Source organism: Engystomops pustulosus, chromosome 4 (genome assembly GCF_040894005.1).
Source record: "Engystomops pustulosus chromosome 4, aEngPut4.maternal, whole genome shotgun sequence".
Taxonomy (NCBI): domain Eukaryota; kingdom Metazoa; phylum Chordata; class Amphibia; order Anura; family Leptodactylidae; genus Engystomops; species Engystomops pustulosus.
Genome location: NC_092414.1, coordinates 138,388,013 through 138,404,250, shown reverse-complemented (window position 1 = coordinate 138,404,250; position 16,238 = coordinate 138,388,013). Strand labels below are relative to the sequence as shown.

Here is a 16,238-nt window from a genome sequence, read left to right as displayed (position 1 = left end):
AGTCCAGTGGGAGTGTTATACAGAGGTTACAGACTAGCTGTTGATTGGTTGAGACCGGGATTTCTCACAACGGCTGCTATCGCCTTAGTCACTGCAATGCGCCACTCTATACTGCCCTCTATAGGCACGTTCATAAATGCCTGGATGCCAGTCTCTAGTCACCACTGTACTTGTCGCTGTTATCCAGAGCAGAACTACAGCTCCCAGCAGCCATTGCTGGAATGACCCGGAAGTAAAAATCTGTTACCTTGGGGTCACGGGTGCTACAGCAGACAAGACTGAGGTTTGTAATAAATCGAGTGCATGTCATTGTAATCCTGTATACCGCCAGGGTAGATAAGGGTTAGGGTGCCCTGTGCAGTCTATATGGGTTGTATGCTGAGTGTACTGCAGTGTACAGCTATAAGGGACTATACCACAATCACCATAGTGATGCATAGGGTAGTGCAATTATCAGATGTAATACCTGGGAATTAGACACAGAAGTTTGTATGCGCTATATGAAAAGACACATGATATCAGAACAAGCCTTTACCTGTTCTCACCTATTAGCACCCAGACCTTTTCTGTTCTCTTACTGTGAATCTATTAGAGCAGTGGTGGCACTTGGAGCCCTTTCTGCGGAGCTATCTCCCCAGGACAGAGTTCACCAAACATTGAATCTTTCTGCAGTCCCAGGCAAGGGATGCTGCTCTCAGTGCTATTTTAAAGTGACAAATCATTGACTGTTCGGAACTGTGGGAAAAGTGAGAAGGTTTTGCTCTATCTTTGGAGGTCCTCCTGCTGCACCCACCATTCTTCCTGTACAAAGAGACCCTGGAGAGAAGCTTCAATGATAGACTGAATCTGTCCTCCTTCTTCCAACTGTATTGGTGACCTCAGGGGCTGATACGATTGAAAGATGTGAAAGAACAGGTAGTAAGTGTTAGTGTTAAATTCCATGCTTGCACTTCACGGTTAATAACTGTATTTTTGTTGTAGGTTGGGCACTTGGTCTCTAAAAGGCTTGCCATCACTGTATTAGAGTATAAGACATCTGTCATATCCTGTAACTTTTATACTTCAGTGTACAGGGCTGGACAAGGTGTCATAGTGAAATCATATACTATGTGGAGCCTCAGGGAGTCTAGAATTAGATTGCTGTTCTCTAATGAGGTCATGGGGGACATCAATCTTATCCAAGAAAGGTTTACAAGGTTTCAAGTACATACAGGCAGTCCCCAGGTTACATACAAGATAGGGTCTGTAGGTTTGTTCTTAAGTTGAATTTGTATGTAAGTCGGAACTGTATATTTTATCATTGTAACCCCAGCCAGAACTTTTTTGGTCTCTATGACAATTGGATTTTAAAAATATTGGGTTGTCATAAGAACCAGGATTAACACTAAAGTTTCATTACAGACACCAGTGATAACTGTTATAGCTGTTTTTTGTAGCCCAGGACTAAAGTAGAATAAATTACCAATATCCAGAGATACGTTTGTAACTAGGGGTCGTATGCAAGTCGAGTGTTCTTAAGTAGGGGACCACCTGTATCTCATTAAATTGTATTGGACCACTTCACAGTGAAATGATACGAAAGGGTCTATACCAAAACAAGTACCATCTATCAGACATTAATGACACGTGGATAGAAGGGGAGATTGTTGGTTGTAACTCCTTATCTAGGAAAAAGAGACGTCTGGATGGCGCTGATGCTCAAGAATAATGGTTTTCTTTTATTCAGAAGGGAATAAAATTTGGAAGGGGAAAAAAAAATCCCTTCCGAATAAAAGAAAACCATTACTCTTGGGCATCAGCGCCATCCAGACATCTCTTTTTCCTACATAGAGAGTTACAACCAGCAATCTCCCCTTCTATCCATTTGTCACCCTTGCTACCCCAGGTAGAGGGTGGAGACGCTGCAGCAGTTGCTCACCGTAAATGCCCAAACCAGTGTTGTGCCTGTGTATAGCACAACCCCTCCCCCTGTGTTCCCTCTTCTCTACATATGGATTTATGACACGTGTTATAGATGTACAGTACATTTCCATGGTGGGAATACCCTTTTTAATGAACTGCTTCAAATCCTATCAACCATGTGCTGTTGAGTTAAAGGGGTTTGCCCATGAAAGAAAATTCTCAAATTTCATTGTTGATGTTTACACAATAAAGGTAATTTATTTTACCGGTTTACTCAGTTTTTATTGTTTTTTTTATCTGTTATCACTCCCTAGGCTTGTCAGTGTAATATTCCAGAGTGTGAGCAGGGACTTTCTAAGCAGGCACTTCATGATCCTTTTAGTGCTGTGAGATGCTATGTGCTGACAATGTGGTTAGATTATCAGGGTCCAGGATTAGATACATATTCATTTAGATTCTGAACATTCACTAGTATCATAGGACACATAGGAAAAGAAAGATGAGACAGATCAGAGATGAGACAGATCAGATCAGAGATGAGAGATGATGAGACCATGAAATGGATATAACACACTATGACATTCTCCTTTTTGCTAGCTCAGCCATAACATACACTGTCAGCTCGGCTGTGCCTCATCCCCTGCATAAAGACCTTATCTGTCTGTAGCTTGTAGAGTAAGTCTCCTCTTACTGTTGCTTGCCAGCAGGAAGTGTCTCATAGCGGTGTGTTGTTCGCGAACGAGTCGACAGTAGGCGGCTCCCCTAAATGAGCTGATTGCTCACTTAACCGCGCCTCTAACTGTCTTCCCACGCCCCCTTTATCTCAATGCAATCAGGTTAAAAGTGGTGTGGAGTGGGGGTACCAGCTGGAATGCGGCTCCCTATTATACATGTAATAGGGAGCCGTTCAGGAGCCAGAAGAACTGACTCTTCTTAGTGAGCAGAGCTTAATGAGTCAGCTCACTAAGAAGAGCCATAATTCCCATCACTAGTGTCTCACTCTGTTGGGGAGATTTATCAGCAAGTTTCTGAGGTAAAAATGGTTTAGTTGCCCATGGAAACCAATCAGAGCTCAGCTTTAATTTCATAAACAGCTGCAGGGAAATGAAAGCTGAGTTCTGATTGGTTGCCATGGGCAACTAGAATAGTTCTGCTCTAAGAGACTTATGATAAATCTCCCCCTGTGTGTGTGTGTGAGCTGGTCTTGGAATGCAAGGGGCGGGGCCGATGCAAAGCTTAGTGCAGCTTCAGACAGTGGTAGAATCTGTCCTGCCCGACCCCAGACTTCTTATTTACGTTCAGATCCCTGGGCAACCGAAATTATATACACCAAGGCTACATTCACACTGCCGTATGGGGAACGTATATGCGGCCGATATACGTCCCCCATAGACAGCAATGGGCGCACGGCGCCCTACGGGAGCGGTATGGTGCGACACCGTACCGCTCCGTACCCCGGAAAAAAATAGGACATGTCCTATCTTTGTCCGTAGTACGGCGCCGTGCGCCATAACTTCCTATGGAGAGGGGCGGAGGTGAGCTGCGCTCACCTCCTCCTCCTCTCCCCATACACTGCTGTTGCCCGCTACGGTACGGGCGGGCAACGGCAGTGTAAATATAGCCCAAGACTGATAGGGACAGGTTGAAACTGAAATATCTGTGAAATGCTGTAATAACAATGAATTAGGAATCTTAGGAATTATTCTAATAATAATTATATTTTATGCTATTTTACCAGATTGTAGTCTGCATATAAAGCTACAAAGGATGTACAGTGGAGCAAAATATTGGAAATGGAAAGAGATATGCATATAAATGTAGGTGGAACTACTGCAGGCTTCTGGAAATGGAACAAGATAAGTTTATTTTTTTACATAAAAGTGAAGAAAAAGCAGGACCGTGTGAAAATGTAGGTGACACTAGGAAGCAAACTCCCGGGAATGGGAAGAAAACATATAGTGACCACAAACCCTGTTACTGTGTGGACTGTGGGAAAAGCTTCACACGGAAGTCATCCCTTATCGTACACCAGAGGACACACACCGGGGAGAAGCTCTTCATGTGCACTGAGTGTGGGAAGAAGTTTGGACTCAAGTCTTCTATGGTCCGACACTTGAGGACTCACACCCCAAAGACACAAAAATTATGCCCTGAATGTGGAAAATGTTTTAATCGCTATTCTAGTCTTCTCCAGCACCAGAAAGTTCATAGAAAGGAGAGGGCCCATAAATGTCCACATTGTGAGAAAAGTTTTCCTTTGGCATCACAATTAGTAGTACATCAAAGAATTCACAAATGGAGGACACTACCTGAGAGATCAGACTGTGAAGAAAGTGCCAATAACCTGGACAAAGGCAGCACTCACAAGGAGTTAGATATAATCCTTAAGGAGTGTGGATCTGTAATGAGGCATCAGAGAATACACAAGGGTAAGAAAGAATAATACATTATGACAATTTGAAACAGACGATTACATTCTATAGCTTCCTGGGATGAGATGTGATAGTTGGATCCCATTATTCATCTAGTGCTGCTGTCTCATTAGCTTCAAGAGTTACTATTGTTTTCCTTTTCTTTCCATAAATGAATGGAAGAACCTATGTATATATCCATTTAGTGAGAAATTATTCTACCTTCACATATCTGGCAACTTATTCCTCAACTAAATTCACTTCTCAGTGCACAGAAATATATGAAGGGAAGAGGAGTGAAAGTGTTTAGCAAAAAATTTCTATCAATACTGAACAGTTTGAATGTGAATAAAGCACTTACTGTTCAGATAAATACACATGAACATGTTCATATCAGCGACCTGCTGTTTGTGGCTTGTTTGTTATCGGCATCTGTCCAATGACTGCAATAAAGGTTGTGGCTTCAGCAGATGGGTCACACAAAGGTCTTTTGAAACCATGGAGTGTACCCATAACAATTAGCGCATGGATACTAAAGGGAACTCGTCTTGGTGATTTGGGACACACATACCACCAACAGATCCGTATTGACCATTGGTGAACAGTCCCAAATTATTTTTTCCCTACGTGCCTGCCAAAAAAAAAACGTGCATATTTTCCTTTGGGTGAAGACACACGTGGCGTTTTTAGGCCGTTTTTGGTTAGTGCGTTTTCAGATCGTTAAAAACGCATGCGTTTTTGACAGGTTTGACCAATTATCTTAATTAAAACTGGTCAAAAACGAATGCGTTTTCAAAAAACGCATGCGTTTTTCAAAAATGCATGCGTTTTTAACGACCTGAAAACGCACTAACTAGAAACGGCCCAAAAACGGCCAAAAAACGCCACGTGTGTCTTCACCCTTTGGCAGTGCTCTTGGTACCTGTGCCGTGCTCTGGTAGATTCTGGCTTCGGTGAACATGTGCAGTAGGTACAGGACTTGTACAAAGGAGCCAGGCTGTACTACTCCAGCTTCCTACACTCACTGCTGAGGTATGGGAAGTACCAGAGTTGGGTCTGTTGTGCTTTTTAAAGCAGCCATGGAGAGAACTTTTACTGGGCAATTTTTGGATATAAATAATACTTCCATAAGAACCTGTAGTTGGTTTAGTGTCCCAAATCACCTGGCTAGGTTCTGTTCAATGTGTCCGTGTGCTATCCGCACATAGCTTCATAGGGGGTTACCCCGGGAGGAGCAGTAGCATAATTTTAAACATGAATAACAAATGAATAACAAATATCAGAAGATTACCACAGTGCCTTGATCTATGAGTAAGTGTCCCGGTTTATTATGCATGATCACTAAGGGGGTCTAAAGGGGCATTCCAAATCACATTGTTGATAGATCAGTTTAGTTTTTTTATATTCACTTAATCTGTAATCCCATATGTCCTCTGGTAACCTTTGCTGCAGTTCTATTATATAGTCACCTGTGAGTGCAGGTCACTGCTGGACCAATCATAGGACACATTGGTGACTTCTATAAAAAAACATAACATGACTGACCTCATTCACTCAGAAATATGAGTTGGATGATACATTTCAAACTTTGGGAGATGCTTGGTATGTAAACTACAATTTAGTGATTGGAGAAGACCACAGCACCGGAAGGGTAACGTTCCAACGATTTCTTTATTTACAATTCATCCAGGTAAAAAAAGGGTTGCGACGTTTCGATTCACATTGAATCTTTATCAAGCAAATGCTTGATAAAGATTCAATGTGAATCGAAACGTCGCAACCCTTTTTTTACCTGGATGAATTGTAAATAAAGAAATCGTGTAACGTTCCAACGATTTCTTTATTTACAATTCATCCAGGTAAAAAAAGGGTTGCGACGTTTCGATTCACATTGAATCTTTATCAAGCAAATGCTTGATAAAGATTCAATGTGAATCGAAACGTCGCAACCCTTTTTTTACCTGGATGAATTGTAAATAAAGAAATCGTTGGAACGTTACCCTTCCGGTGCTGTGGTCTTCTCCAATCACTATGTCTACACGAGGTTTTGTTGAGCACCAGAACCCCGGACTACGTGCACCCTATATCTGAAATACTACAGATCTTTGGATTGCTGCCTCCTCTCTTTTTTTGTTTAAACTACAATTTAAGTTTTCCAGATTTTCCAGATTCTGTTTAACTTTAATGCTTATTTTTTGTATTTTGGATGCACTTGCTTATTACCTTTTTTTTTTTGCACTAGAACCTCCTACTAAAAGAAGTGGTGGAGCTGCAGATGACATCTCTAATGTAAATGTGGATTGCAATGTGCCACAATTCCTGCCAACAGTCAGCAATTTAGACAGACAAATGACAGATGGGTCCCTTTATGACAAGAGGAAAGGTCATGAAAAATGTGTCCTGTGTATGGATTGTGGAAAAACCTTCACACGGAAATCATCTCTTATTGTACACCAGAGAATACACACTGGGGAGAAGCAGTTTATGTGCTCACAGTGTGGCAAGAGGTTTGGCCTTAAATCTTCAATGGTCAGGCACATGAGAATTCACTCTCCAAAAATAACTTTCCAGCACCAGAACCTCCATACAAAAGAGAAAATCTATAAGGCGTATGAGAAGAGCTACTCCAGGACGGTCCAAATGACAGTTCATGAAAGAAACCACAAGGCAGAAATATTCTGCCCCAAGTCTGAACCTAAAGACTTTGACTTTCTTAACAAAGAGAATAATCTCATCAAAGATAAGACCACAGAAGAATCTTATATGTGTCTTGAATGTGGAAAGTCTTTTAGACGCCATACCACACTTATTAGGCACCTGAAAATACATAATGGTTAAGTATTTTATCATATACCCCAGTACATGGAATGTATGGAATTTAAGTGGCATAATGTTCACTAATGTTTCAACAGATTATGCATAAATCAATAGTGCATGGGAATACAAGAAAATTTGTATCAGAGAAAATTCTTCTTCTCTGCTAAATTATGTCTTGGTAGACGGACTTTCACTGAGATGCAGAAGGCAGGGGCAAATTTGAGTCATAGCAGCTAGGTCTCCATCCAGCAGCTGTGTGACTGCACAGATTACAGATAGAAAACTGCAAGGAAATTAAGGTTAAAAGTCAAATGACAACCAAAACAGTGTAACAAAACTTGTTTTTGGTTCAGGTGGCAGCAAGTTATGCTTCTATAGATATTCGTTCTTATAAATGCTAAAAAGGTCCCATCATCTCTGCTGTCTAAGCTAATATATGTAGTCCATCAATAAAATCACCTTTACCATTCTTAGAATTCTGCATGGTACAGTTCTGCTGTTTGACATATGTGAATAACTTAGGGCACATTCACACCCGATGGAAACTACAACTTTTGGATGACTCATTGTAATTCACTAATTGTAATTTTTCTTTTTGCTTCCACGGTTTTATTCTGCAATTATACAGTAATAGTATATTAAAATCTGCAATAAAATGTCATTTAAAGATGAGTGGACCCTAACTGAATTTGGGGTTCGGCATTTAGGACGCTGCAACTAACCCGAACATGTTGTGTGATATGCTGTAAAGCAGCCAATCAGGCAGGCTTACGCCCCTAGCAACTAGTCATTTCTGTGATTGGCCAGGTCCACACCCCTGGCCAATCATTGCCATGCCTGGTTATTAGGGGTATAAAGCTGCCTGTTTAGCATATCACGCTACATTTCCGGGTTAGGCAGAGCTGGCAAACGCTGAACATAAAACTTAAAGTTTGGGACTGCTTTTCTCATTAATTTGCCATCATTTACTGATTATAATTTTTTTGCAAATAGGTAACAGTTCAATATCTAATAGTCACAATACCAATTCTGGAAAAAATGGTATTACTTCTTCTCCAGTGTATAAAGAGGACACAGAAGCTCCAAAGGAAGGACAGTCTGACATTACAGAAAAATCTAATCCATGCAAAGATAAAAACAATTATATTGTTTTTAAGTTTGGTGGGAATACAAAGTGGAAAACCAGCATAGAGGCAAAATCCATCTTTTGTATGGACTGTGGAAAATGCTTCACCCGGAAGTCATCCCTTATTGTACATCAGAGAATACACACTGGGGAGAAGCTCTTCATGTGCGCAGATTGTGGAAAAAGGTTTAGTTTGAAGTCCTCTTTGGTCAGACACACGAGAACTCACTCTCCAAAAATGCTCAATATCTGTTCAGATTGTGGCCGATGCTTTAGTCGCTACTCCAGCCTTTTCCAGCACCAGAAGATACACAGACGAGAGAAACCGTATAAATGTCCTCAGTGCGTGAAAAGCTTCTCACGAGCTGCACAACTTTTGTTTCATCAGAAGACACATAAATTGGAAATGACTTGCCTGAAATTAGAGCCAGGGGAAAGTAGTAAAGGACAAGGCAAGGGGGAACCTGATGAGGGCGAAAGCTGTACAGCAGAGCCTTATGTTTGTCTGAAATGTGGGAAACACTTCACAGAAGAACATTTATTTATCCAGCACCAGAGAGTACATGCATGTGAGTGTTGTTCTAGCTTCTTATGTTTAATAGCCTGCAGGTTTACTTCAGAAACTTGAGAAATAAACCCATACTGTGACAGATCCTAATGATCAACCATTTTTAGATTTTCCAGAATGTAATACAGGCAGTCCCCGACTTACGAACATTCTACTTACAGACAACCCCTAGTTACAAACGGACCACTGGATGTTGGTAATTTACTGTACTTTAGCTCTAGGCTACAATGATGAGCTATAACAGTTATCAAAGGTGCCTTCAAATAAACTTTATTGTTAATCCTGGTTCTTATGACAACCCAGCATTTTTAAAATACAATTGTCACAGAAAAAAATTGGTTGGGGTTACAATTATAAAATATACAGCTCCACCTTACTTACAAATTCAACTTAAGAACAGGCCTACAGACCCTATCTTGTACGTAACCCAGGGACTGCCTGTAATACACATGAATTGTCAGCTTCAGTATTTCTGACAATATGAGCTGGTTGCAGGGGGTTCTAGCTTCCAGCTTCAAGTAATCTGTGATTAAAGTGACACGTTAGAAGGCAGTGGGAGTGTGTCCAGAATTGATGGAGTCAACTTGCACACTTCCAAATGTAACACACTAAATTGGGTCAAAGCTCCTACTCATATAAACAATGTTTATAAAAGATCTAGGGTGTTATTTATCATTTTTTGGCTTAAAAAAAGGCTCAAAAATTCAAACAGATTTTTTTGTGGAACTTTTCACTACTAAAAGGTTGCACTGGGCTATTTATGCCACTTCACTATTTTTTCATTTTGCAACTTTTTTGTGACTTTATGAAAGAAATATCCCAGACAGTAAGTAGAGCGTGCGAACATTTATTAAAGGACATCTACCACCAGGATGAAGGATTGTTCACCAAGCACACTGACATACTGGTGTGTTCCCCCTCTGGCAGGATACACTCTTCCTCAGGCTGCTTATGCCCTTGTTTTTAAGAAAAAAGCCGCTTACAATTATGCTCAATTAACACCTCTCATGGCCATTTGCATAATCTTAAAATCCTTTTTTAAAAAAAAAAAATCTGGGCATAAGAAGCCAAGAGCAAATCCTGCCAGAGGGGGCACACACCAGTATGTCAGTGTGCTTGGTGTACAATCCTTGATCTTAGTGGTAATACTGTCCCAAAGAGTTGTCTAATGATAAATATTCCCCATGGAAGGAATGTCCTGGATGAAGCCTGAAGTGTTTACGAAACCCAGGGTCAGGTAATTATGGCCTGTATGATAAGTACTTTATTTTAGTAGAATTTGTGAGTATATAGAATCTAAACTTTTATTAATTTACCAGTGTGATGTGCATTATGAGCCTGCAATAAAGGATTCATGGTCATGTGATGTCACACAGGTGCACGTCTTGTTATAACACACAGCTCTGTTTATGCTCTGTAATACTGAACCGTGCACCTGTGTGACATCAAAAGACCATGGACTGTGTATCACAGGAAGTAAACAATGAAGCTTTCTGTTGACTGACAGCAAGCAGAGATCTAGAAAAGGGTGGGTAATTGATACAGAAAGTATATTGGAAAATTGTATAACTTTTCATTTTACAAACAAATATCAATTAATTGCTGAAAGTGGACATCCCCTTTAACCTTCACCCAAATTCTAAGTAGGAGCACTTGGTTTTTTGATCAGGAGTTTTGAGAGACCGTGGTGAGGCTGGTGTGGGAATATTGGGGGAGAAGTCTGTGGTGGCTATTTCATTCCCTTTTTCATCTTCCATATATTCGACTGATTACGGTATATGAGTATGAGATTCAACACAAGTTAACGGTAGTGTGTGGCTCTGTCAAGTAGATGTGAGCATAATTGCTTGTATGTAATTTTCTTCAACATTTGGAGGATGTATTACTAATTTGTGTTTCTTCTTTTTATAATCAAGATTCTGATGTGTCAAATGTAGAAGAGGAAAGCAATGGCAAGTGTTCACCAGAAATCAACTTGAAGAACCTTCAGTCCCAAGACATCTACAATTTTGTAAAATGTGAATCTATAAAGGATAACTCCATTTGGAAGTTCAGATTGCCCAACAGCAAAAAGGCCTATCACTGCAACCAGTGTGGGAAAAGCTTTACCCGCAAGTCGTCTCTTATTGTCCATCAGAGAATCCACACAGGAGAGAAGCTTTTTATTTGCACAGAATGTGGGAAGAGATTTAGCTTTAAGTCATCTCTGATAAGACATTTTAGGACCCACACTGGGCAGCTGCTCAATATATGTTCACAATGTGGCATATATTTCAGTCGATACTGCGATCTGTTATTACACTTAGAGACTCATACAGGTAAGTGCCATTGAATGATAAAATCTATTAGAAACAGTGATTTAAAATGTTTCAGTGGGGAGAAGAAGAAATTAAGAAACTGGCATGTGTACGTTTCCACAATGATTTAAAGGGGCTGTTCTTGCTCTGTGTGTACCCTTAAGTTGTATCTGATTGGATAAATGAAAGGTTTGTTGTGTATCATAATGATCTATTACAGAGGTACTTGTAAGATCTATAGGAGGGCTCCAGTAGCTCTATTAGCAAATTCCAGTGCTGTTCGACCATGTTTCTGTGTAGTGGCTGCCCCCAAGAACTTCAGTTTAGCTTCTGCTCCCAGGGCCGGTTCTAGACAAAGTGGGGCCTGGGCAAAACTAAAAGTGGGGCCCCAAAATAAAACTATTTTATGACCAGTCACAGTCAGCAAGAGGCTCCCTTTAGTATGGTAAAACAAACTGTAATATGTGCTGGTCAACATCTGCAAAGATTTTGTATGCGTGTGTCTGCGTGGGATTCCTCCGGTTTCCTCCCACACTCCAAAAAATTACTGGTAGGTTGATTAGACTGTGAGGCCCATTGGGGAGAGGGACCGATATTTTCTGAAAGCAGACACTTGCCCCATTTTCAAAATTGCATCAAGGATTTTATAGAAATTGGCGCCTTCATGCAATTTTGATTCAAATTGAAACATTTTATTAAAAATACTTAAAATTAGACTTTGATGGCAAAACATTTGATCCAAACAGAAAATGTTTACCTTCACATCTCCTAAATGTAATACGTGGACATTTGTACAGGATAAATGAGGGAAAGCTGGTTATTTTTGCTGCGCAGCTAGCTTGGCGTTTAGTTGCAAAAATGGCACAAAAACGGTGCGCCTGAATGAAAAGGCGCAAAAACAACAGAAAAAAACAATTGATACGTGTGGCCCAAAGTGTGTTCTTAGATAGTTCTGCATAGAGCAGGGTTAAAAACATGAATATTAGTTGATATTATCCCTTCTCAAAATGTAGTAACATATAAAGTGAATTTTTCCATTATACGTGAGGTGCAGCAGCTCCTGTGTGCAGCAAATGCTCCCTGTAGCTGCGGGCTAAGAATCTGGAGAGGGCTGCATCTCTGGCTCTGTGACACATAGAACCTCACAACTTTTTTCCTATGAAAGAAGAGAGTCTTCTCTTTTATATGAATCTAAATTTGTGTTTCTAAAATGTAGGAAAACTGAGATAATAACTGTTAAACTGCCGTTGGGAGTGATTTTTATATATATAAAAATGGCACCTGATATTCTCACTTTAAACCTGAATATCTCTGGATCCATAGCACCTAGAAACAAAATTCAAGATTCATTTGAAAGAAGAGATTTTCCCATTTCTCCAGTGGGCCCTGGGCAATTGCCACCTTTGCCTACCCCTAGCGCCCCTTTGCCTACCCCTAGCGCCGGCCCTGTCTGCTCCTCCCAGTAACACGATTATATTAGATTGTTATAATCTAATACTCTTGATTAAATGCTTTTGCAGTAAGAATGTATTCCTCCAAGCTGCCTCATGATATGCATGTTTAGCTGTGTAATTGCTGAAGGAGAATGAAGCACCTGTAGACCCCCCCATTGGTGAAGTGCCTTTAAAAAAGTGAGAAATTTTTTTTGTTGCTGCCAAACTCAAAGGGGCTCATTTAATAAGGGTTGCAGATGACACTTTTGTCAGGCTGTTCTTCTGTTTTCGGGATTTGCACGGCTTTGACAGGTATTTAACAGGTGTCTGCACTGGGATTGTGTCGCACGCGATTGTTTCTTTTTGTGCAGCTGCGCTGGCTTCTATGCGGCACAATTTAGGGGGCGTGCCGTCAGACGATCCAACTGATTCGGACTGAGTGTGGGATTTAACTTTCAAATTGTGTAGCAAAACCAAGCACTTACATGCACCACTTAGTGGCACAGTGCATTATCAGCGGACAATACATTTTCTGTGAGTAAATATGCCCCAAAAAGTTTGTCCAACTAACATTTAATGTGCACTGGCACTTTTAGAGTAAGGTAACTTTTCTGCTTCAGCACAAGATATACCACAACAAGCTCATGTGCTCTTAATATTATTTAGGTCCTTTGCAACCTACTGGTGATGAGATAGAGGCAAAAGATGAGCAGAACCGACGTAACATGCAGCAGTCTGAAGACACTTGTAAGAGTGCCACTTCACTGGAGGAGCAAGAATCAGGCCTTCGAAAACAGGAGCAGCAGGCATGTGCTACTGAATGTGTGAAGCCCATTTTTTCATCCTTAAATGAATATACCAGTCCATGCTGTGCAGAGAAAATTTCGGAAGGATTAATGAAAATAAAGCAAGAGACCTCGCATAATTTCTCTTTGGGTGAGTAAGTGCTAATACCAGTACAGGGCATCCTGCCGCCAGGCTTGTGTACAAAGGTCAGTGGTACTTACTCGACCACAGCTGCTACTGCCTGAAACTAATGCCGTAGCCTGTGCTGCATCCATATACAGTCCAAACTCTACCAGTTACGGCCCCATACACACATCCGCAGCTGTGGACGTGTGCCGTTAGCCGCAATCCGGCTGTAGAAGGAGGGGGTGAGCCGATCGCCGCTCAAACCTTTGCGGGAAGGCTACCCATCTCAGGCACGGTGTGGTGAGATAAAAGTGTGCGCACTGCACTGTGCCCGCATGTAAGCTACCGTTTGTCTGTGGCAGCCATGAACTAGCTACCAGTTTTGCAGATTCATTCGGCCACCTTTCCAATTTTAATGCAAACTAAGATAATGATCTTGAGAAGGTTTCATTGTATTATACCTTTTAGGATACAATTTGGTTTTTATTCTAGATTGTACCCATTCAGAATTTAACAGAAAAACTAATCACGATTGGTTAATCATTTGCAATATGCAACATTAATTGGCTATATAACAGTGCTGAAGAAATTCACAGTGGCAACATGACTGCCACCATATAGGGGTCAAGGGACCCTGCTCTCATTAAAGGGATTGGCCACTTTACCTCATGTGTTTTGTAATATTAGGTAATTTTTGAATGTACATCTATTAAAAGTCATGCTCCGCTTCCTAAATATGTAAAGTAAAGCCTCCTGTCTTTTGCTTCATGATGGACCCAGATGAAGGTTCATGTGATCTCTAATTGTCCATGAGCAATCACACTCCTAGGACCTTATGATAGTATTCATTAATATAATATTAAGGTCTTGATAGGGCGATTGGTTATTGAAAGGTGGAGGTCACATGACCATCCATTCCTGCAACAGGAATGTCTGGCTGATGAGGTAAAAGACAGGAGACTTGACTTTACATAAAAGAAATTGGTGCAAAACTGTTATTAGATGTATATTGGTAAATTACTTAGTATTCTTCAACCTGCACTTAAACACACATTAGAAAATATATGAGGTTAATTGGACAATCCCTTTAATGGTATGGATCCCAGCACTTGGACCCACACAGAGGAACTATAACTTTTCCCCTGGCCTGTGGCTGCAGCATTAGTTGTATCAATGCATAAACTCCTATAAGAATGATATAAATGATAAAAGCCTAGTTGTATAATGATATTCAGTAAACTATAAACAATTTTGTTGTTGTAGGTGGAAAGCCCAATAAGAGTCAGGATGAAGATATCAGCACACATCCTCCAGTTCTTCAGGATGGAAATCAGTCAAGCATTTTGGAATCTTTCAATGAAGGTTCTTCAGAAAAAAATGATAAAACCAGAAACTATTTCAAGCAACCCATGTTAAATGTGCTAAATAATCACAATTCAGGAGAATCTGATGAACAACTAAGCAGAACTCGGGCCACAGAAAAGCCCTTCTTGTGCTCAGACTGTGGGAAAAAGTTCACCCGTAAGTCATCCCTTATTGTACATCAGAGAACACACACCGGGGAGAAGCTCTTCATGTGCGCAGAATGTGGCAAGAGGTTTGGACTGAAGTCTTCAATGGTCAGGCATACAAGGACTCATAACAGAGTATAAATGCCTGCCATGTGAAAAGAAACTTCAGGGACTATTCTAAGTTCTCGCAACAGACTAGTCACTCTAAAAGCTATGAGGGTTCCTTCACATAGGCATCTGGAATGTTTTTCCTGTTCAGGATATTGTAACATATATTTTATTCCTCTGCTACATAGTGTGTACGGTGGCTAAACAATTAAAGTTGCTGAATTGCTTGAAATGTACTTCTGTACACTTGTGTGATGCTATTGTTAAAAGCAGAATAAGAGACTGAAAACATCTGCAAAACAGTTATTTATAGGCAGTTCTAGGCTCAGTTCACAATATCGTTCAGATTGTGAGTGATCCAGTTCAGGTTGTTTAGTCCCGTCTGGACAGTCCAGAAAGCTCCACGTGTAATGTGTGGAATATTTTTATTTAAGTCAATGGGGATGGATAGTAAGTGTCAGTTTTTACAGTTTTTTTAGATAAAGAAATATACAGATATATATAGACAGAAATACTTAATATATAGGTAAAAAAATAGATGATGGATACATTATAGATAAATGTGAGGTATAGAGAGAAAGATAGGTAGGTTGTTAGAAATGAGAGAGCAATAAGTAAATATGAGAGCGAGATAGGTTTAAGAGACCAAAAGGTAGGTAGAAATAAAACATCTAGAGATGACATATATGAGAGATAGATAGATAGATAGATATAGATGCTTTAGACATTGTATTAAAGTGAAAGTGTCAGTTACTGTATCCGTTATGTTCAGTTGTGTTACCTTTTATTTACCATCCGTTATCTTTTTGGAATAGAGGTATATAAAGGAATTCCTGAAGGAAGTGTGAACTTAGCATTATTCATTTACCTTTTTTGTATGGTAGTACGGGACTTAGTATAGTAATAGGGGTCCTGAACGAAAATCTGACTACAAAATTACATCCGGTCTTTGGAATGATTGAAAGCATACAAGACAAATACTTAAAGGAAATCTGTTGTCTGAAATCTACTAACTGAAGTAGATCCAGAGGTAGATTACCCATGCCATTGTGATCTATGTGTATGCCCCAGGATTCAGGTGAGCTCTGCGCATGCATAGTAGCTCCTGGTCCCTGGATGGCTACAGAAAAACTACGGAGGGAGCCACTGTACG

General features: G+C 40.4%; 1 protein-coding gene across 2 annotated transcripts; it reads left to right on the top strand.

The window, feature by feature from the left end:
• The first annotated feature begins 39 nt into the window (after window positions 1-39).
• Window positions 40-15,890, top strand: LOC140127233 (uncharacterized). 2 transcript variants are annotated; one of them, XM_072147662.1, is made up of 7 exons: window positions 41-283; window positions 3,641-4,331; window positions 6,556-7,146; window positions 8,124-8,825; window positions 10,741-11,142; window positions 13,221-13,490; window positions 14,730-15,884. In XM_072147662.1, exons 2-7 carry the CDS (start codon window positions 3,749-3,751, stop codon window positions 15,116-15,118), a joined length of 2,937 nt encoding a protein of 978 aa, XP_072003763.1. In that variant the 5' UTR covers window positions 41-283; window positions 3,641-3,748; the 3' UTR covers window positions 15,119-15,884. The 2 variants fall into 2 exon arrangements, with proteins under 2 accessions (XP_072003764.1, XP_072003763.1); XM_072147663.1 differs by lacking the exon at window positions 13,221-13,490 and having other exon boundaries at window positions 40-283; window positions 14,730-15,890.
• Window positions 15,891-16,238: the final 348 nt, after the last annotated feature.